At 39.3% G+C, this 22615-nt stretch overlaps 1 protein-coding gene across 2 annotated transcripts in view; it reads right to left on the bottom strand.

Annotated features, from left to right (window-relative positions):
* Nucleotides 1–440: 440 nt before the first annotated feature.
* LOC149849219 (P-loop containing nucleoside triphosphate hydrolases superfamily protein) overlaps nt 441–22615 on the bottom strand; it is a 166764-nt gene continuing 144589 nt past the window's right edge. The window contains exons 11-16 of one of the 2 annotated variants that reach the window (XM_090013733.1): nt 4558–4620; nt 4249–4482; nt 2911–3015; nt 2722–2835; nt 2007–2633; nt 441–815 (exon numbers count right to left, since the gene is read on the bottom strand). In XM_090013733.1, coding sequence (XP_089869859.1) covers nt 675–815; nt 2007–2633; nt 2722–2835; nt 2911–3015; nt 4249–4482; nt 4558–4620 — 1284 coding nt within the window. In that variant the 3' untranslated portion in view covers nt 441–674. The remainder of the gene's footprint in view (nt 816–2006; nt 2634–2721; nt 2836–2910; nt 3016–4248; nt 4483–4557; nt 4621–22615) is intronic. The other variant, XM_090013741.1, reaches the window with a different exon arrangement.

Here is a 22615-nt window from a genome sequence, read left to right as displayed (position 1 = left end):
TGGGTTTGATGAGTTCGGCTCATTTGGAAAACAGTTTTTGAGCTTAGCTTGGCTCAAGCTACTGAACTTTGAAAAAAAAAAGGTCAAATGTGCTACATAGAGGGCAGGGTTCAAACCTGCCACCTCTTGGATAAGTGTCCTACCCATTGGGTTAGGAGTTAGGTTTTTGTCATTTATGCAAGAGAATAATTCTCTGGTATATTTATGAGCTTAAATTCGCTAATTGAGCCTGATTGAGCTCATCATTCCTATTAAGCATGAATTATTTGATATACTGAGCCTAGGCACACCCAGACTCGGCTCATTTACTCTATCAGAAGAGTGTGGCAACCTTAAACGAGACGACTCCAACCTGAGCCCGGGCAATATCATATCCATTGTGCACCTCTAGTGGATACAACACATAGTCTTCATATCATATAAGCAACACAATAAATGAATTGGAAGCCTAACAGCCAAAAAGCCAAAATTCAGCAAATGGATGACATATTTACATTATACAGCAATTATACAAAACTGAAAGGGGCCCTGTGTTCAGTAGCGAGGGAGCTAAGAGCCCTTAACCTTGATGACGCAAAGGGTGGTTGCAACTGGGATAAATCTGGGCAACTTTGGTAGGAAGTGGAGCATGTAGCACAGAATACGTGATGTGAACTGGGCATACCAGACCTGTTTTATGAATTTCTGTGTAGTGCTTCAGTTACCTCCCCACTGCCAACTCCATGCATTTTGATGCTACTGTGTGGACCTTGACCAATATGAGAAACTATGGGAATTTCATGCAACTGAGAACTTGCTAGCCAATCTTCTGATCCCTGCAATTTCTGTCAGATTAGTGGGATCACCAGACAATGAAGTAGCAAAGTGTTTTTGTATGTGTATGAAAGCTTCAATAATGCTCACATGATTCTCGAGATTATATTCCAGATACACATAGATAGAAAGAAAAATAAGAAAACCTTTCATTGAAAACATCAAAGTTTCAAGGGGATATATATTACAGAACTTTGGTCAAGCTTCTGCTTCTCAAAGAAGCAACTATAATGAAGAAGCACATTTTGCGAGCAAAGCAATGTTAGACAGTTCATTAACATGAGATAAGGAGAAAGAATCAGAATTTACTTAAGATAGGCCTCTAACTAAAGTAAGATAGGTCTTACACAGTGATGCAGCCATCACTTTTCACATGCAAAGAAGGGTATAGAATACAATGAGCCAACTGACATTGTTGAAAGCTAGCTTGAACCAGGACAAATTGGCATTTTTCTGAATAATGATTAAGAGGAGTGGAAAAAGAGAATGACCTAGAGTCCAGAGCAGAGCTACCGAAAGCTTCTTAGACAGGTGGGAAGCTTGCTTAACAAAAACTCTGCTTCAGAAGCACGATACCCATTGCTTCCGAAACTTGATGAGAATCTCGATTTTCCCACACTTCTCGTCTGTTTTCTACATGCTTCAACTATTCTTCTTATACGTTCTCTCACACTACTTTTCATGTTTTTTACGTATTTTCTCTCACGCTTCTCACTCACTTCCATGTGCTTTCTCTAAATTGGCAGTCATCATTTCTAGATTTTGTTAAAAATTTAATTTTTACACTAAAAAATCATGAAATTCAAGATTAGAACTTTTATTTTAGTTTTTATTTGTGTTCCATTTTGATTCTCATTCAATTCTTATATTGTTTTTTTTTTCTCGCTTCCTGCTGCTTATACATTTTAAAATGCATCGCTTCTCGCTTTCGCTTCCCGTATAGTTTCCCACTTTCGCTTCCTAGTCTGGCAACCTTGGTCTAGAGTGATACTTTAGAACTTTTCTTTTCTTTTTTGAATTTTTTTCTTGATTGTTTTTGTAAGGCTAATCATCACTATCAAGGCCTCTAAATAAAATGCCAATCAAATAAAAATTAATGGGAAATAGGAAACAATGATGAGATGGGAAGACGATAGTATATGCATGCACGTTTACAAACATGCAAAGGCAAAGAAAAAATGAAAAGCTAGCACCTTACGTGGTCCACCATAGTCTTCCCGGAAAGTGGCCCAAGGCATGCAGTTATCTTTGCTCCACAGGCAAGACTTGTTTTGGATTTCTGGGTGCAAGCTACCACGTGTATCTTGTGCAAATTTGTCAGGTGTATAGAAACATTGCAGTGGTTTCACAGAAGCCCAATGTTCACTTAGGTTCCTCGTGCCCAGATAGGATGATGGTGAGTGGTCATGAGATAGTAGATAGAAGGCGCTATGGTGTTCTTGTCTGCACAAAGTATGTGTGTCCCATGGACTATTATAACAGGACGTGGAATGGAAATCCTGGTGATGTTGAAGCAAACATGATGTTGAAGCACAAGGATGTTCATTACGACCAAAACTCGGAGTTCTTGGATATGGTGATAAATGTGAAAAACGGTCATAAATCCGAGCTGGTGACTTTGCACCCGAAACCCCTACAGGAACTGGTCTACCCCAGTCTTCTATAGTAATTCCCTGTTTAGCAGCCAATTCCATTATCTGTTTATGATCGAGACCCGATGCCATAAGCAAATTCCACAGGTTCCTCTGTGCTTCTCTTTGATCATGTATAGATTGATCTCGGATTGCTATTTCAAACTGAAGTTCAGTATTAGCCATTCCCTGCATATATTAGAAGAGACCATGATAAGAGTCCAGCTTCACATGATATTACTGGAAGAAAGTTGAGAACTTCGTCTTTTATTCTTACCAAGAGGCGATATTGACTGAGAATATGCAAGTAGGTTTTGTTACCATTATTTCTTATGGCTTCTTCAATCATATTTTGCAGCAGTCTACGGTGTTTCTCATTTTCCTCAATCTCCTGCAAAAGATGAAGTCAAATTTAGTTGTGAAGAAACATCCATCATGAAGTAAAATATTAGTTGACAAGAATAACCTTCTGATAACCAGCACCAGCCTCATCATTATCACGAATGTTGTCGAGAATAACTTGCCTCCTTGACCTTAGAGCTTGTACAACTACCCCATCCTTTTCAATGGCCTAGAAAAGCAGATTGTATGGTTGCCCAAGTAATAAAATTATATAAAAACAAAAAGAAAGATAGAATTACAATAACAGTTTTATAATATCTCTTCTGATTCAAAATGACTGTGCAACATGTATCTCTGTTTGTTTCGATCATGGAATAGATGGAATAAATCACAAAATATCATCAATCCGTAACCTTAAAACTGACAGTGATGAACTTCATCTGCAAGGTTATGGATGGGCATTTACCAGACATTGAAATGATCAATTTCTATACGAACCATAACTAATTCAGCCATTCAAATTAACCTCATTGTAAGTTGGATTGTGAACACAGAGCCTGTGCATGCACCCATTATTTTATAGATTCAAATGATTGCAATTAAACTAAGTACTATCATTGCAGCTGACATATGCTGGATGGCAACCAGTACAAGTATGATTTCACCAAATTAAAACCTTCGATAAGCTTTCAGAAAGCTAACAAAGTATCTAATCTCGTGTAGGATGAGGATCATTACTATAGAAGTTTATTCCACAATTTACATCTAGAATGGCCCATAGACAGCATTTTTCACTGATGCTTGCTTTAGACAGTTAGACTTCCTTTAGTTAAATACTTTGGCACCCTGGACATTTAAAAAGATGTCCTAAGAATGTTATAGAGAACTATGAATGAAGTGTCTGAGCACCATTGCTACACAGGTGAAAGTAGAGATCACACAAAGAATATAAATGAATCATAAGATATCACTAACAAAATTTATAGCTCAAATGTTCAACAATTATCAAATGTGTTGAAAAAGAATTGGAACACAAAAAGGTAAAACAATGTCCCTTGATCAAATATCTAATATTTGTTCTCTTTATCAGCTATACTCATCCAAGAAAACATGAGCATAGGAAGTCGCCACAACATAAATGCAAAACCACTTATTTTGTCTATTGAAAACTAAGAAACTGTATCAAGTTTGAAATAGTTTCACATTGATAATGTAGTGGCTTTCAGTATTTCTCGAGGAATGGAAATTAGCATTCACATTTTGTTTATCTTTCGGCCCAAGCCTGCAGCCAGGAGACTTATATACACTCTTATTATTGAAAGGATATAATTCATGCTCTAAACAAATTTGGCATAAGATATAAGCCAAAAATTGGGTTAATCTTCCAAGAATTTGGCTCCAAACACAATATTGGCCTCTCCCCAACCTGCTAGAAACCAAGAATGAGGAATTTTGTTCTTACCTGTTTGGCAATAGCATCATCAAGATGCTGCAGTTCAATGCGGTTACGGAGATTAATTTCCTCCAGTTCAAACAATGCTTTTTGCAAGTTTATGCGTTCCTGTACATTTTCATTTGTTTCATGGCTCAGAACATTTAGCCATGACAGCTCATCATCTGCAGCTTTTTCTGTTGGTTTAGTGCTTAGCTGCAACTCCTTCTCTTCCAATTGTTTTCTCAACTGTGAGACCTCAATCTACATATCAATGGCCATATGTTAGAATATACAGATGCCTTTTCAAATTAAAGGAGAAGTTGCCTAAATGCTTGCCTGCAGATTGTCGATCATCTTTTGATAATCTGCAACATGTGTATCAACTGTGCCAACATTTTTCTGTGATCACACTTACAAAGAGAAATCAGATTTCATGTATCAAAAGAGCACATGTTTGATAGACAACTGAAATATGTGCAGAACATATAGCAAAAGAAATTATACACAGAATGGAATGGGGACAGGAAGTATGAGTCGGAAGCAGGTTGAATGGCATACTTCTAAAAAGAGAGGCATAGAGACATGGCGCTTGAGCATGCACATACACACACGCAACATCTTAAACTTCTAAATTGGACATAATTTGGGGTTAATTTTAGAAACCCAGCCTGCCAAATGTAAATACCTCATGAGCTTACTAAAAGTATTGATTCTTTAAATTCCTTGCATCATAGTTGGCAAATTCAGTGAGCCAACTCGTGATTCATCCAAGTTGCCTCATATCGACCATCAATTTTGTATTATTTGTTGAGGATATATATGTCTCCTAATGTGTATGTAAACTGAAATACCCCTTAAGGGTATTTCAGTAATTTCACCTTGTACAGGTGTCAGTCCAATAGGGACTGACGATGTAATACCCGACAATTTTTCAGATATTTTTGTTTGAATATAAATATCTAAGGTAATGAATATTTTTGGCAATCTATTTTATGATTTTTGAATACACGATTGCGACCGCATCAAAATTCTGAAAAGAATGCAAGTGATTTCATCGAAATCGGAGCTCGTACGCTCGTAACACATGCCCAACAACCTCAAGAGCAAAATCATAATTTTGAAGGTTGACTTTATGAGTTTTGAACACTTGGTTGCATTCGTATCGAAAATCCAAGAAAAACAGTTTTGATTTCATCAAAATCGGAGTTAAAACACATTCAGAACATGCTCGACAAGTTTCAAGGGTAAAATAATAATTTTATAAATGTCGCTAGAGGATCATACCCGTCCACCCACCCATTGAATAAGTCCAGTCAACCCTGATTTAATGTGTATACAAGAAAATAAAAATATATATATATATATATATATATATATATACACACACAATATGATTGAGCCTATTTAGTTAATGTAACTAATAAGAGCCTTGGAACCAAGGTTAGATCAATATTGGATCACAATTAATCCAACCCAAGGCCCATTTAAGCTAGAACATGGGGCACCCACTATTTTTCTTCCATGGTTTTGGCCTATGTCACACGGACTCGGCTAAAGGGTTGCCGCACCCGCGTCGACACGCACGGACTCGGGTGCGGACTCGGGTGCGGCTTTGGACTCGGCCCGGACTCGGTCAACTCCGAGTCGGACTCGGTCAACGAGTCCGGGCCGAGTCCGACCACATTTTGGACTCGGTCAACTTTGACCGAGTCCAAAATTGTCCAGTTCGAGTTTTCAATTTTGTTTTGGATCCGGGTCGTGTCGGGTCCAAACCCGACCCAGATCCAATTTTTTTGGCAGCCGAACCCTAAAAGGGGTTTATCGACAGGGAGAGGGGCTTACCCTCTCGATTTTGCCTCTCTCCCTCAGCCCCTGCAGCTTTCTCCTGCAACCACGCCGGCGATCCGAACTCCGGCGACAGGCAGCCACCGGTTCCTCCTCCGTCAGGTATGTCGACCCTGCTCGTAGCCTCCCTCCCTGCACCCTCTGCTCGCAGAGGAGGGGCTCGGCCCCCCTTCCTGCACCCTCTGCTCGCAGGGGAGGGGCTCGGCCCCTCCCTGCACCCTCTGCTCGCAGGGGAGGGGCTCGGCCCCCCTCCCTGCACCCTCGATTCGCAGGGGAGGGGCTCGGCCCCCCTCCCTGCACCCTCTGCTCGCAGGGGAGGGGCTCGGCCCCTCCCTGCACCATCTGCTCGCAGAGGAGGGGCTCGGCCCCCCTCCCTGCACCATCTGCTCGCAGGGGAGGGGCTCGGCCCCCCTCCCTGCACCCTCGGCTCGCAGGGGAGGGGCTCGGCCCCTCCCTGCACCCTCTGCTCGCAGGGGAGGGGCTCGGCCCCTCCCTGCACCATCTGCTCGCAGAGGAGGGGCTCGGCTCCCCTCCCTGCACCATCTGCTCGCAGGGGAGGGGCTCGGCCCCCCTCCCTGCACCCTCGGCTCGCAGGGGAGGGGCTCGGCCCCTCCCTGCACCCTCTGCTCGCAGGGAAGGGGCTCGGCCCCTCCCTGCACCCTCTGCTCGCAGGGGAGGGGCTCGGCCCCTCCCTGCACCATCTGCTCGCAGAGGAGGGGCTCGGCCCCCCTCCCTGCACCCTTTGCACGCAGAAGAGGGGCTCGGCCCCCCTCCCTGCACCCTCTGCTCGCAGGGGAGGGGCTCGGCCCCTCCCTGCACCCTCTGCTCGCAGAGGAGGGGCTCGGCCCCTCCCTGCACCCTCTGCTCGCAGAGGAGGGGCTCGCCCCCCCTCCCTGCACCCTCTGCTCGCAGAAGAGGGGCTCGGCCCCTCCAATATTCCCTGTTTTATTAACTTTATTTTATTTACTTATTTAATTATTTTCTTTTCACTTTTCACTTTTCAGATATAATGGCGAGTTCTAGCGGTAGTGTCAATACATTTGGTTCAAGTTCTAACCCTGAATTAGATGTTTCTCAACCACTTTGGAGACTTGTGACAAAAGGGATAAAAGCTAGTAGTGGTGGTGGTGGGAATGTGCAGTTTCATTGTAATCTATGTAAGACTGTTTTCACAGGTTCTTATACGCGTGTGAAAGCACATCTTTTGCATATTCGTGGTCAAGGAATTAGGGCATGTTCTGGGGTTGACAAAGACATGTTAAAGCAATTAAAAAAAGAACAAGAGGAAGCTGAAAAGAAGAAAATTGCAGAGATGAAAAGCGATTCGATTAATTTGTCTTTTCCTACTGCTAGTGATACACAAGAAGAGCTTTTAAAGAAAAGAAAGATGGAAAGCAATAAAACAATACAAGCGTCATTCAAAAACATGGCAAGAGCAGAAATTGATAAAAAGATTGGTCGATTCTTTTACTCAAGCTCAATTCCTTTTAATGTAGCTAGAAGTCCATATTGGAAAGATATGATTACATCTTTGGCTAATTGCAATTTGAGTGGTTACGTGCCTCCTAGTTCAGAAAAACTAAGAACAGTCCTTCTTGCAGAGGAAAAAAATAGAATTGAAGACTTGCTAGAGACCCAAAAATTTGCATGGAAACGACATGGAGTGTCGATTGTTTCTGATGGGTGGACTGATATACAAAGGCGACCACTGATAAACTTCATTGCTTATTCACTAAATGGGCCAATCTTTTTGAAGACTGTTGATGCATCTGGAGAGTATAAAGATGCTGAATATTTAAAGAGATTATTTGTTGAAGTGATAAAAGAAGTGGGTGAAGAAAGTGTGGTGCAAATCATTACTGACAATGCTCCAGTTTGCAGTCGTGCAGGAATGAATTTGGCAAGTGAAGATACATATTCACATATTTTTTGGACTCCTTGTGCAGCACACAGTTTAAATTTGGCACTTAAGAGTATATGCAATCCATCAAAAGATGATGCACATGCACATGAAATGTGCTTATGGATTGAGGAAATAGAGCATGATGTTCGAAATATTAGAAATTTTGTTGTAAACCATCATCATGCCCTTTCTATATTTAATAGGCATTCTGATCTCAAGTTACTGAAAGTTGCTGAAACTCATTTTGCTTCTCTAATTGTTATGATAAAAAGAATTAAGCAACTCAAGAATGCATTGATGATGATGGTGGCTGATCAAGATTGGGATTTTTATCGTACTGAAGATGATGTCAAGACTCAAGCTATCAAAAAATGCATCTGTGATGATTTTTGGTGGGATAAAATTACATATTTTGTTGAATTTACAGAGCCTATTTGGGAAATGCTGAGAGAAGTTGACAGAGATGTACCCATGCTTCATAGAATTTATGAAATGTGGGACAATATGATTGAAAAAGTTCAAAGTATCATTTTTAAACATGAGAAGAAAGATATTGCACTTGATGATTCAGAATTTTACAATCATGTACATTCAGTTTTAGTGAGAAGATGGGATAAAAGCAATACACCCTTGCATTGCATGGCACACTCTCTCAATCCAAAATACTATGCAAAAAAATGGTTGACAGCAGGTGTTGGTCGTGTTTCTCCAAATGAAGATCCTGAGATATCAAGAAATAGAATGATATATTTGGGAAGAGTTTTTAATGATCCTCACATGTTTAAGGTTGTAAATAGTGAGTTTGGCAAGTTTTCTACTGGAAGATTTGATTCTTTAGCAGCACTTGTGGCAAGGGACGAGGAAGATCCCCTTAATTGGTGGGCAACATATGGATCAGAGACACCAAATCTGCAACGTCTTGCAATGAAGTTGTTATCCCAACCTGCTACATCATCTTGTTGTGAAAGAAATTGGAGTACATATGCTCAAATTCACAACATTAAAAGAAACAAACTCACTAGTAAAAGAGCAGAGGATTTGGTATATGTTCACTCAAATCTACGATTAATTTCTCGCCGCACCAAAGAAGAGTATAGGTACTTTTTTTTCTTTGTATTCAAAGTTTTTATTTAAATATTTCATATTTGTATTCAAAGTTTTAAGTTAGATACTAATATAGTGATTTTTTGATGCAGTTGTGGACCATCCAAGAATTGGGATGTAAATCCAGAAGATTTTGACTTGGAGGGAGAACATAATTTACATACTCTCAACATGGACTACCTCGATCCTGTTCTTCCTTCTAATTCAGACGATGAGGCAGATTTATGATAAGTTTTGTTGTTTATCACACTCACAAGCTTCTTTATGTGTTATATTTTGGTAAGTTTGTGTTGTTAAGAATTGCTTTTTTTTTGCTTTAAAATTTACAATCTTTATGTGTTAATTTATTGTTATATATATAATTATAATATTTAAAATATATATATTTATAATATATATTTTTTAATATATATATATATATAGCCGAGTCCCCGTGTCCAAATTTTTTGGAATTGCGCCGCACCCGTGTCGCACCCGCACCCGCACCCGCACCCGCACCCATGTGACATAGGTTTTGGCCAACTTTAACAAGTGTTAAATAGATTTAACAGTTGTTAAAGAAGGGCACAATTGATCCTCCCCAAGACCCATTTAAGCTAAGAACATGGAGCACCCACTCTTTTTCTCCCATGGTTTTGACTAACTTTAACAAGTGTTAAATAGGTTTCACAGTTGTTAAAGAAGGATCATCCATGTGGATGACTTGGTGTTGCCATTTGGCAACACCAGGGCTTCCCTTCTCCGCTACATAAAGGGCTTCATCCCCTCCTTTGTTTCATTCATCCAAACCCTCTCACCTCTCTACTTTACTCTCTCTCCCACTCTCCTTCACTCCCTCCCTTTCACCACCTAAACCACCATTGCTAGTGGCTAACCCAACCAACCTCTTCTTTCTTCTATCACCACCATTGGTGGTAGTTGAACCACCACCACATACAACCACCTAACCCAACAACCTGACTCACCTGGGTGCAGATCGACCCCCACTCGAGTTCAGCTTGCCCTAGTTAAAACTCAATTCGTCCCCGCTCCAGCCCAACCGAGCCCTGCTCATTAGAATTTGATCACCCACTGCACTGCACCCATACTCCTCCCTTCCATGCTGCAACACCAAACTCTTCAAACATGATTTGCTCTCACACCTCGAAAGTTCAACTTGGAGGAAAAATTCTCCCAAGATTTTTGAGAATTTTTCCGTCTCTTACCAACATTATTTACGAGGTAAGCTCTATCAAATGCATGTGGATTTCGAATATTTAAATAAATTTTGGAAACATGTTTGCTTACGCACGTATTCGTTTTGTCTCATGAATATATATATATATATATATATATATATATATATATATATATATATATATATATATATATATATATATACATTGGATTTTAAATAAAGTAGTTTTGATGTGTCATACTTCGAATAAAACAAATATATTTCAAATAAAATAATAAGTTTTGGTATATATCTTACTTGAAATAAAATAATCATACTTCAAATAAAATAATAGTTTTTGTACGTAAAATAATAAAATAGTAGTTTTTGGTAGGCATCATACTCTGAATAAAATATTACAAAGATGCATGCATATATTTTGAATAAAATAATATTTTTCGCTTATATTCTGCTTTATAAAGATAAAATATTGGAAGCATGCATAGAACAACGTGCATCTCTACTTAGCTCAAGAATAGAGCTCTAGGTTCAGAGAACCCTATTGACAATAGAATAGTCCACTCCAAATAAAAAGGAAAAGAAAATAGTTGTGGCCCAAAAGAGGCCAAGGTTGTAGCAACTTTTCTGGTACACAGTAGTGTGTAGGGCATACTTCCGTTCTGGGATTGGCTCGTGTACGAGCTTAAAATAAATCAACTCCCAACGTACAAACAAAACACTATCTAATAAATAAAACATGCCTACATACAAAACTCAAGATATTGTTCCGCTATAGAGAGCAAGTACTGATTGGGTCAGGTATACATGACTCTGGTTATTACCCGAAAAATGGGTATTTAGATTATTGAACCCCTATTCTGGCCTACACAGTGTAAGACACTTAAAATAATCCATGTAATAAAGATAACCCTTCTGACCTATTTTATTATTTATTATGATCTCTACCTTGGAGAAAGTAGATGGTACAACCTCGAGTGATTTTGTTTTAATTTTTGGGAGTGAGGAATCCTAGTGGTCTCCACTCACTCGTAGGCCTACGGAGGTTCGGGCTATCCACGTGTCCTAGGTGATAGATCCCCAACTACTGCAGTAGTCCAGGATGCATCCTACTCTTTGTTCTACCTTAGCGGTGATTCTCCTGGTCACGGACCGCCCGCTTTGGGTCCGCTATAGTCAGGTACCCGAAATTAAAATATCTGAGAATAATACACCCCCGGAATGCCTCGGTTGTTTGCAATGGTCTTCCCCCACGTACCAGGGTGGATTAATTATCAAAACAAAGAACCTTTTTAATCACAATTTAAAATGAAAATATGTCTTAATTATCCAAACAGTTTTGTTATGTATTTTGTCTTACTTTTTAGTAAAAATGCTTTATCTGAATTAACTGAATATGTTTAATATTTTGAATTACCAAAATTGGTATAGACTGTCAGAAGTCTGACCCTTTAATGGGTTTTTCTTCAGGTACAGGTCAGTGAATGCAGCGGGGCAGGAGTGACATCGAGGAACTATTACTCTCCAAAGGATCCAGGGACCAGCTTGAGACTTTTGTGAAAAAGGTGCAAAGGATCTGACCCGATCCATGTAAAGACCATGTACCCTTTTGCATTTATTGGGTCTGGATACACCAGACCCGGACCCATACTGTAATGTAAACTTAAATACACAAGTTTAGGTCACGATTTCGTATTACTGAAATCGTGACAGCCGCAATCGATCTCTCTCTCTCTCCCTCTCTCTCTCTCTTCTCTTTCTCAATACAGGTGCAGAGGAAAACTTTCATGGTATCAAAGCATAGATCTATCTAGGGGTTGAAGAGGATTCCAAAGGTGCGACAGATCAAAGGTTTGAGGATTCGTTCATCTCCCATCTTCTTTTCTCCTTCAGATTTCTTCTTTCTCTACCTCCATTCCCAATCTCCATCTCTCGTTTCTCCCTTTTCTGTTTTCCCAATCTTTCTCTTCTTTTTTAGTGGATTCACGTCTCACGTGAATCCCTAAGCTGTTCACGAAGAGTTCACGTGAACCCTGGTTCACGATAACCCTGTACTTCAAAGAAAGGGAAAAGCACGTGAATCTCCTGTTACACGTGAAACACTAAGATCAAATTATAACCCAACCTACACTTCATTCTTTATTCAAATCTTTTTTTTTTCTGCGTATCCCTTCTTCTACTGGGCTAGATATCTAGGTCTGATCGTGCATTTCGGGCAGACCTGCGACATCAAATCTGGGATTCTAAACCTTTTTGTTGTCCAGCCTGCTGTGTGACATCCTCTTATTTGATTCGACTCTCATTCCTTTTGCTCTCATTTGTCCTTTCTCGTATCATATTTCTTTTGACTGTTACAAGTGGGATCCACATTGAAAATACGGTCTGAAAAAAAAATTTCATTGCTTAAATATCCAACCTTACAGAAGGTAGAAGAGAAAACTCAGTCCTTCTTCTGACAGCCTCTGGTCGCCAATCTTTGAGTTACTCAGTCGTCAAAAAAAAAAAGGAAGACGATCAACAAACCTCTCTGGCTGCAGACTGAGCACTCTGTGAATACTCTGGTAACAAAAAAAAGGTTCCTTTTCTTGTTAAAACTGTTTTCTTCATGGATCTTCATTCCTCTTCATCCAATCTTTCTTCAAGTTTTCTCACTCAACTCGTTTCTGAAAAGTTAACTACCTCAAACTTCTTGATTTGGAAGAGACAAATCATTCTTTTTATAAGGAGTCAAGGTCTCTTAGGTCACCTTAATGGAACCACTCCCGCTCTACTCGAATTTGTTACGAGAGAGGAAAAAGACGACAAAAGAGTAAGTTCAATTGTGTATGTCAAGAATGTAGAGTACCTCAACTGGGAAATGAAAGATCAGTCAGTGGTTGCATATATCACTTCTACCTTGTCCCAAGAGGTCCTTGTTGCAATTCCCGACAATTGTACTGCTCTGCAACTTTGGGAAAAATTGGTTCAAACATATTCACAAGTTTCACAGGCAATAATGGTTTTTCTCAAGAGGGAATTTCAGAGGCTGAGAAAAGATTCCATGACCATCATGGAATATCTGAACAAGATGAAGACTATCACAGACCAACTTGCAATTATAGGATGCGCGGTGAGTGACAGTGATATGGTACAACAGACTCTGAGTGGATTGGGATCCGACTACAATATGATCGTCACTTCACTATTGTGTCTCCCTGCCCTTCCTACCTTTGATGAGTTGCGAGCAAAATTGATTCAGTATGAGATGACTCTGAAAGGGTTCTCTGAGGAATCTCACATTCACACAAATTCTCAGGAAGTTTTTGCCACAGGAGTGACTTATGGTAGAGGACGAGGACAAGGAGGACAAGGGCGAAGTGGACACAGAGGGCGTGGTCTGCTGCCCACTCCAAATATGTTAGCTCATGTGCAGGGATCAAGATTCATTCCTACTTGCTTCCTTTATAACAAAAAGGGGCATATCAAGGCGAATTGTTGGCATAATCCAGAGAATAAAGGAAAGGGTCTACAGACAGAAAACAAAAGGAAGTTCTCAAATAGTGGAGAGATTAAAGATTTGCTGATATATGCCTTGTCAGAGTTGAAATTGAAGCAGAGTGATGAAGGCACTTGGTTTGTCGACACAGGGGCAGCGACTCATGTGACAGGTGATGCAAGTAAGATTTCTAATCCCATTTCTTATTTTGGAAAAAGTAAGATTGTCACTGGAGATGGATCCCACCATCCTGTTTCTCATGTTGGAAAAATTGTCATTCCCATGTCATATTTCACTCTTACTCTTTCTGACGTTCTTCATGCTCCTAACATTAAGAAAAATATTGTCTCTGTTTCCAAACTTATTGATGATAATAATGCTTCAGTTGAATTCACTCCCTTCTCTGTGCAGGTCAAGGACCTACGCACGTTGGAAACATTTGCTGAAGGAAAGAGACGAGACAATATGTATGTCTTTGAAGAAGCTCCTTGTCATGTTGTTCGCCCTGTCCAGCTGAATTCAAAGCCCTCATTAGAGTCGTGTTCATCCTCTTCTGCTAATGTTTTTAGTATTTCTGAATGTAATAAGTCATTCTTATGGCATAGTCGATTAACATATTGTGGGAGTCATTTTATTGAGAAACTTGTATCTAATAATCTCATTCCAAAAGAAAGTCTCAATAGGGATGAGAACAGTCACAAATGTTCCAGTTGTCTTTTCTGCAAGAGTCATGTATTGCCTTTTCATTCTATTAATAAGAGAGCTTCAAAACCTTTTGAGATAATATGTTTTGATGTATGGGGACCCACCCCAATTGCCTCTGGATCTAGGAGCAAATACTATCTAATATTTGTTGATAACTATTCTCGATACACTTGGATATATTTCATAAAAAATAAGTCGGAAGTATTCTCTGTTTCAAAATTTTCTTTCCCTTGTCAAAAATCAATTTTCTGAGTCCATTCAATTTTTCCAATGTGATGGAGGTGGGGAATTCTCATCCCGTGATTTTATTTCTTTTCTTCAAAATAACGGAATAGAAAGAAGGGTGTCATGTCCTCACACCCCTCAACAAAATGGAATTGCTGAACAAAAACACTGGCATATCGTTGAAAGTGTTATGAGTATGCTTCATGACAACAATCTTCCCATCAACCTATGGACAAAAGCTTTCCATTCTGCTGTGCATGTGATAAATAGACTGCCTATGGTTATTCTGGAAAATAAGTCTCCTTATCACTGTCTTTTTCAAACTCATCCTAGTTATCATGATCTGCGTGTTTTTGGATGTGTCTGCTATGTGCACATCGATCAGTCCCTGAGAAACAAGTTTCAAGACAAGGCCCAAAAGTGCAGATTTGTGGGATATGCAGATGACTATAAACGATATAGGTGTTATGATCCCACCAACAAACACATCAGAACCTCAAGAAATGTTGTCTTTGATGAACAAAATTTTGATCACGGAGCTGACACAATGAATATGCCAACTGAAATTTACTATCCTTGGCTGAGCTCAAAACTTTTTGCTGGCTCCAACGAAGCATGTTCCTCAGATTGCGTGCAACAAGAAGAGGTGTTTGAGAACACTGAGACGTCGGGGTCACAGAATGCAGAGGAAGTACCGGGCAGATACAAAGGCATTGTCTATTCTAGACAGAGACCAACAACATCAAGCCATTCAGATCATGTCTCAGTCGCCAATCCTGCTCCTTCTCATACTCTTGCAGCCAGAAAATCAAACCGCATACGACATCCTATTGGCAGGTGGGTTAGTTATAACAACTTCTCCTTGGATCTTCAACTGTTTTTAACTGTCATCAATAAGGACGAAGAGCCCATCAGGCAGTCGCTTCTATGAAATGGGTAGAAGCAATGAATGATGAAATGCAAGCCTTGCATGAATGTGGAACATGGGAAGTTGTTCCCAGACCACCTGACAAAAATGTTGTCGGATGCAAATGGGTCTACAAAATCAAGTACAAGCCAGATGGAACCATTGAACGATATAAGGCAAGGCTTGTAGCAAAAGGATTTACTCAAGAAGCAGGGCAAGACTATGATGAGACTTTTAGTCCAGTTGTAAGAATGGGAACAGTTTGAATTATCATTTCCCTGGCTGTTGAACATAGATGGAAGTTGAGTCAGCTTGATGTAAAAAATGCATTCTTACATGGGAATTTGAAGGAGGAAGTATACATGGAACAACCCCCTGGATATCAAGAACAAAATTGTAAAACCCATGTATGCAAGCTAAAAAGAGCCATCTACGACCTGAAGCAAGCATCTCGCTCTTGGTTTGATAGCTTCTCGCTAGAGATTCAGAAACATGGATTTTCACGTTCCATGCTGGACCACTCATTATTTATTTTTAAAAGCCCGCCTGTGACCACTCTATTATTAATTTATGTCGATGATATTATCATCACAAGAAACTCTGCGGACCACATCCAAGAAATAAAAGACTTATTAGGTCAAAGGTTCAAAATGAAAGATCTTGGAGTTCTACGCTATTTCCTTGGTGTAGAAGTTGATAATCAGGCTCATGGCTTGACACTCACTCAACACAAGTACACCGTAGATGTTCTCAGCAAAGCAGGCATGAAAGACTGCAAACCTCTAGGAACTCCGAGTGTACTTCATCAAAAACTTAGCGCTCATGATGGAGATCTGTGTGATGACCCCACCAGGTATCGCAGCATAATAGGAATGTTACAATACCTCACATTCATTAGACCTGATATTGTTTATTCAGTCAATCAAGTGTCTCAATTTATGCATGCGCCACGTACTGGACATATGGAAGCGGTCAAGAGGATCCTTAGATATCTGAAAGGGACTATTGGGGATGGATTGATATATTTACCACAGTCATATGGCCAAGACGAGCACGAAATTACTGTATATTGTGATGCAGACTGGGAGGAGATCCTGACGAACGAAGATCTACATCAGGATATTGTGCCTTCATTGGAAGAAATTTAGTCTCTTGGAGCAGTAGAAAACAAAAAGCTATCGCTAGATCAAGCACTGAGACTGAATATAGATCCATGGTTGCTGCCACTGCCGAAGTCACATGGATCAGGCATCTTCTAACTGAAGTAGGAGAAAAGATCTCCCACACTACCTTGCTCTGTGACAATCAAAGTGCTATCAACATGTCATTCAATCCAATACATCACAGTCGTGCCAAGCACATTGAGATCGACCAACACTTTCTGAGACAAAAAGGTTGAAGAAAAAGAGATTGAGCCTGAGTTTGTCAGCACTGAAAGACAGATTGCAGACATATTTACCAAAGGGTTAACCAAGGATCGCTTTTGGATGCTTAAAAGCAAGTTGTTCATGGTCCAAAACCATGATCAACTTGAGGGGGGTGAAAAAGGTGCAAAGGATCCGACCCGATTCATGTAAAGACCATGTACCCTTTTGCATTTATCGGGTCTGGATACACCAGACCCAGACCCATACTGTAATGTAAACTTAAATACACAAGTTTAGGTCACGATTTCGTATTACTGAAATCGTGACAGCCGCAATCGATCTCTCTCTCTCTCTTCTCTTTCTCAATACAGGTGCAGAGGAAAACTTTCATTTTGTTCATAATATTTTGTATTTCCAAGTTTTGAACTATATACATTTTGTCAAAAATGATGTAAATAATAATTTGGTTTTCACCTTGATAATAACTTGGACTTATTTCACCTTGGTGGCTCGCTCAAAAATTTTAAAACCAGACTTAATATTAAATTGTTTTCCGCTGCCAATATTTAAAAAGAAAACATTTCAAAAAATTTGGTAAAATTTTGGGTTTTAAATTTCGGGGCATCACAAACAACCTCTTATTTTTTATTTCTTTTTATCTTTTATTTTTTCTGTTCTTGTAATTAATAGGACCAGCCCCAACAGCCAGAAATCTAGTCGTTGGGGCTGGCCCAATAGCTAGTTGGGCCAGACCCTTGGTACATGGAGTGCCTATTTAAAGGCACTCCTTCCCCTTGTAATTCTTATGCTTGGTGCCAAGCATTGTTCAATAAACTCATTATTTTTATGTTCTTGCTCCCTTTTGAGAGTTTGTGTGATTAACCCTTAGTGGCTCTTTGTATTTGGCCCATTAGTCGCTTTTGTTCTTGTGAGTGTGCAACCTTTGTAGCCACATTGTGGCATTGTATTTGTGCACTTGTTGTTTCATTACATGGTATCAGATCCTTTGGTGCACTTGGGCAAAAGCTTGAAGAGGAGATTCGTGGGATTGATGAAGCATTGGTTTGTTGCCTCGGGGAGTATGCCATCAAACTTCTTCACCAATCTTGTTTCACTTTCTTCCCGTCTTCATTTTTCTCATTCTTATCTCCATTATTTCCTCCACTATAGCCGATAAAGAAATTGTAACGGTTGTTCTCATCAAATTTGATGGGAAAAACTACAACACGTGGGCCGTTGCAGTAAAGAGGATCCTCATGAGTAAAGACTTATGGTATTTTGTTGATGGATCCATATTAGAACCACAACCAATTCTCACAAAATTGGTTGTTGGAACCGATGGTGGATCAAATGAAGAAAGCTTTAAAGAAATTGAAAAGGAAAAGGCTATGATTGACTATAAAAAAGTTTATAAAGAATGGGAAGTAGCATATGACAAGGTCCTCTCATTCTTTATGGGTAGTATGCATGAAGAGCCTTGCTCTGACATTCTTGAATTTGAAAGAGACAATGAGACTTGGGAATATGTTAGAAAAACGTATACCCAAAAGGATGTGGTTTACAAATGGGATTTCAAAGACAAGGTACACAATTCCAACAAGGTGAAAAGACCGTGAGGGAATAATATAGTATCCTCAAGAGACTTTGGGATCAATTGGCTAAACTTGAGCCTATACGGGAGACTCCAAAAGATGCTCAAGAATGGAAGAAATATAAACATGAGGAACAATTATTCCAATTTTTTAGAAGACTTACACCCAAAGTTCATATCAATATTATTCATAGAAAAATTCCTCTTTCATTACACGAAGTTTTGACTCAAGTATGCATGAAGGAGACAAGACTAAAAGCTATGACTGAATCTAAAGAGATAAAGGATAATGTATTGGCCATCTCAAGACCGGAGGCCAATACAAATGTTTACAAACCACCCAATTTTTCAAAACCTTGCAATGGGAAGCCTAGATATGATGACGACAAAAAGAGAACTAATGTTGACTTGTCATAATTGTGGAGAACCGAGCCTTATTAAGCTATTTTTGTAATGAAATCATGAACTTTTCACACACCTCAAACAAGAGGCACATACACACCCACAGAACGAAGCAAAAAGCACAAGCACACCAGCCACTTATGGGATTAGAGAAACTCAACACACAATAAAAAATAGTCTTTATTGGGTGTCAAATGCACAAAAAATGCATACTTTTACAAGGGGACTAAAGAAGAACTTGATCGAACGAGTTTACGCTACCTCGGTCGAACATCTGACCAAAGGAGAACTCGTTTAAGGTACCATTCTAGTTGTTGGCTAAACGATTTTAATACTTTTTTATTATCGTGCAATGCATACTTTCATTGCTATTAACTTTGTTAAACAATTGTGTGTACCTATGGAACCCTTGAAAAATGTTTTTGATGTGTACAACCCGATTGGGAAGAACACGGTTCGTATAACCTACATATCAAAATTGGACATGGTTTTAACAGACCAGCATCTGCCTGCTAGTGTGATTCTGTTCAATATGACTGAGTTTGATGTCATATTAGGTATGGATTGGTTACATAAGTATCACGCCAAAGTTTTATGTCGTGATGGGAAGGTTGTTTTGTCTTAGTCTGGTGTCCCTAAGGTAAAATTCAAACTCTTGAAGCATGTCTTAAAGGATCGAGTTATATCAATGTTAAATTCGCAGAAGCACTTGCGGAATGAATGCATTGTCTTCCTAGTCAGTGTCATCTTATCAGAATAGACACATGTGCCAATTGAGGACTTGAAAGTAGTTTGGGAATTTCTTGATGTGTTCCCAGAAGAATTGATAGGACTTCCTCCACTTTGAGAAGTAGAATTCAACATCGAGTTGTTGCCTGGAACCGCATCAATCTCTAAAGCATCATATCGGATGGTGCCAGTAGAGCTTGAGGAGCTCAAGAAATAGTTGCAAGAGTTGCTGGATCAAGGATTTATTTGGCTAAACATGTCGCCTTGAGGAGCACCATTTTTGTTCTTGAAAAAGGAAGGGTTGTTAAGACTGTGCATTGACTACTAATTGATCAACCAAGCCACGATAAAAAATAAATACCCGCTATGTTGTATCGAAGATCTGTTCGATCAACTACGGAGAGCTAAGGCTTTCTCAATCGACCTTAAATCTGGGTATCATCAACTCAGAATTAAGGATGATGATATTTTAAAGATGACTTTTCGAACCAGATACGAGCACTATGAGTTTATTGTAATACCTTTTAGACTCACCAATGCGCCTACAACTTTCATGGATCTGATAAATAGGGTGTTCAAGCCATACTTGGACACCTTTGTGATTGCATTCACCGACGATATCCTTGTGTACTCCAAAAATCTGAAACAATATCGAGAACACTTAGAGAGTTGTTTTGGAGACCTTGCAAAAGCAGTAGTTGTTTGCCAAGTTCTCCAAGTACGAGTTTTAGCTCTTTCAAAAAATGGTGTTTGTGGATCCTGACAAGGAGGACGTCATGCTAAGCTGGGAGCAACTGAAGAATGTTCGAGATATCCAGAGTTTTTTTGGGATGAACAGATATTATCGAAGATTTATCCAAGACTTTTAGGATCTGCATATGACTAAACTCCTAAATAATGAAGTTAAGTTCGAATGGAACGACAAGTGTGAGGATAGCTTTCATATATTAAAGAAAAGACTCACAACCGCTCCTATTCTGGCCTTCAGGGTGGTTAAATAATATACATTGATGCCACATGAACAGGCTTAAGTTGTGTGCTGATAAAGAACGGGAAGGTTATCACTTATACCTCATGACAACTGAAGATTCACGAGATGTAACGCCCTCGAGATTTTCAACCCTTGGAAAACCCGTGAAAATTTAAAAAAAAAATCTTTCTTTATTAAAATTGTCAGTGGAAACATTTGGGAATAGAGAGGTTCAAAACCTCGGCGGGTTACGTTGCAAACAAAAATGATTATACTGAATGCAAAAGATGATAACATGACACAAATAAAATACTTTTATTCAAAAGAATGGTATCACTTAAAATATTACAAAACCAATATTACAATGTTGTGTCTTAATTCAATGCCCGAGAAAGGAAAATGATTGGCTTGGTCGACACTGTCGCAGCATCCCGTATCTGCTCTGTGTCGTAGTCTTTACTTGCAATAATCTGCTGATAAAAAGGGTCAGACTTGTGATAGTCTAATAGGTATATACCAATTTCAAGTAACTCAGGATATTAAAAACATATTCAGGTGCCACAATTTATATCTATTTGTGCAACTCAGATGTCACAATTTATCAATAGTTTTCAGATAGATTTATTCTACAAGAAAGTGTATGATTTACAATAGTCACGCTCATAAGTACAGAAAAGAACATATTTAATCGATTGCATTATCAGGTATATTTTTATTTTATGCATAACATTATTCTTTGGCGGTCAAACTCAATACCTGTAGGGTTCAACAACCCTAAGTTCTACTATTGAGTTAGGCAACTATTATTGCAAGTTTCTACTCATAGATTCAGCATAATACGAATGTCCACTCAAGCATTTTAATGATCACTCAAGTATTTAATATAATACAAATGATCACTCATGCATTTAATATAATGCAAATGTCCACTCAAGCATTTTATTACCAGAGCATATTTTCATCTTAAAATGTGTGATTCAAAAGGTCTTTGTTTCGATATTAATTCTCCCTGCGGGTACTCGCAAAGCCACTCATCGTCGTACCAGTCGAGAATATCCCGAATGACTAGCTGAATAAATCCTAAGGAGAATGGTTTGTAACCGAGAAAGAAATCCCCAAAGGCCACTCCAACTCAATATGCATGCATCTCAAACTACTGCAGTAGTTGGGGATCTATCACCTAGGATACGTTGATAACCCTAACCTCTAGTATGAGTAAATGGAGACCATTGGGATGCCTTGCTCCCAGAAACATATCAAAATCACTCAAGGTTTGTATCACCTATCCTCTCCAAAGTAGGCCCGCTCTAAATAGGTATAAGAGTTATCTTTTTAACGGAATTAATCATTTCTTGTGTCTCAAAACAATAGGCAGATATCAGGGTTCAGTAATCCCAAGTGCCCGTTCAGGGTAACCACTCTATTTTGTTTCACTCGTGTGTACCTAATCCATTCGGTATTGCTCTGGCGCATTTAGCCCATTCGAGCAACTTGTCTGTGAAAGAGAATAACCACTCATTTATTATGTGTGCATGTATTTTTCATAGGTTGATGCAAGTTCGCACCTCATGGGTTTTCATCGAACCCCAACTCATTGTAAACCAAGGCATGTGAATAAAATTATTTTATGCATAAAAGAACACAAGAACACGTCTAATATATTTCTCCAAAAATGATTGATAGCATATTTTCTTGAGAGATACGAATATAGAAGGTATTTTCCAACGAAATCCATATATATATATATTATGTATTTTATATGCGAAAACATACATTATTTTATATTGCATATCGAACACATGTGAGGTTATCGAAATATAAACAAGTCATACGCAAGTACAAGTGCCATACAAATATGAATTTTAACATCGAACTACGAGCATTTGGTATAGGAACCTACCCTATAGAGCATATCCACAAGAGACCAAAAATATCCCAGGGGAATTTTCCTCCAAAACTTAACTCTGACGAGCGTAGTCGAATTGAATCGAACCGCG

This window comes from Nuphar pumila, chromosome 1 (genome assembly GCF_984573655.1).
Source record: "Nuphar pumila chromosome 1, dmNupPumi1.hap1.1, whole genome shotgun sequence".
NCBI classification, from domain to species: Eukaryota; Viridiplantae; Streptophyta; class Magnoliopsida; order Nymphaeales; family Nymphaeaceae; genus Nuphar; species Nuphar pumila.
Note: the sequence above shows the minus strand (reverse complement) of the source record. Positions and strands in the feature narration are given on the sequence as shown.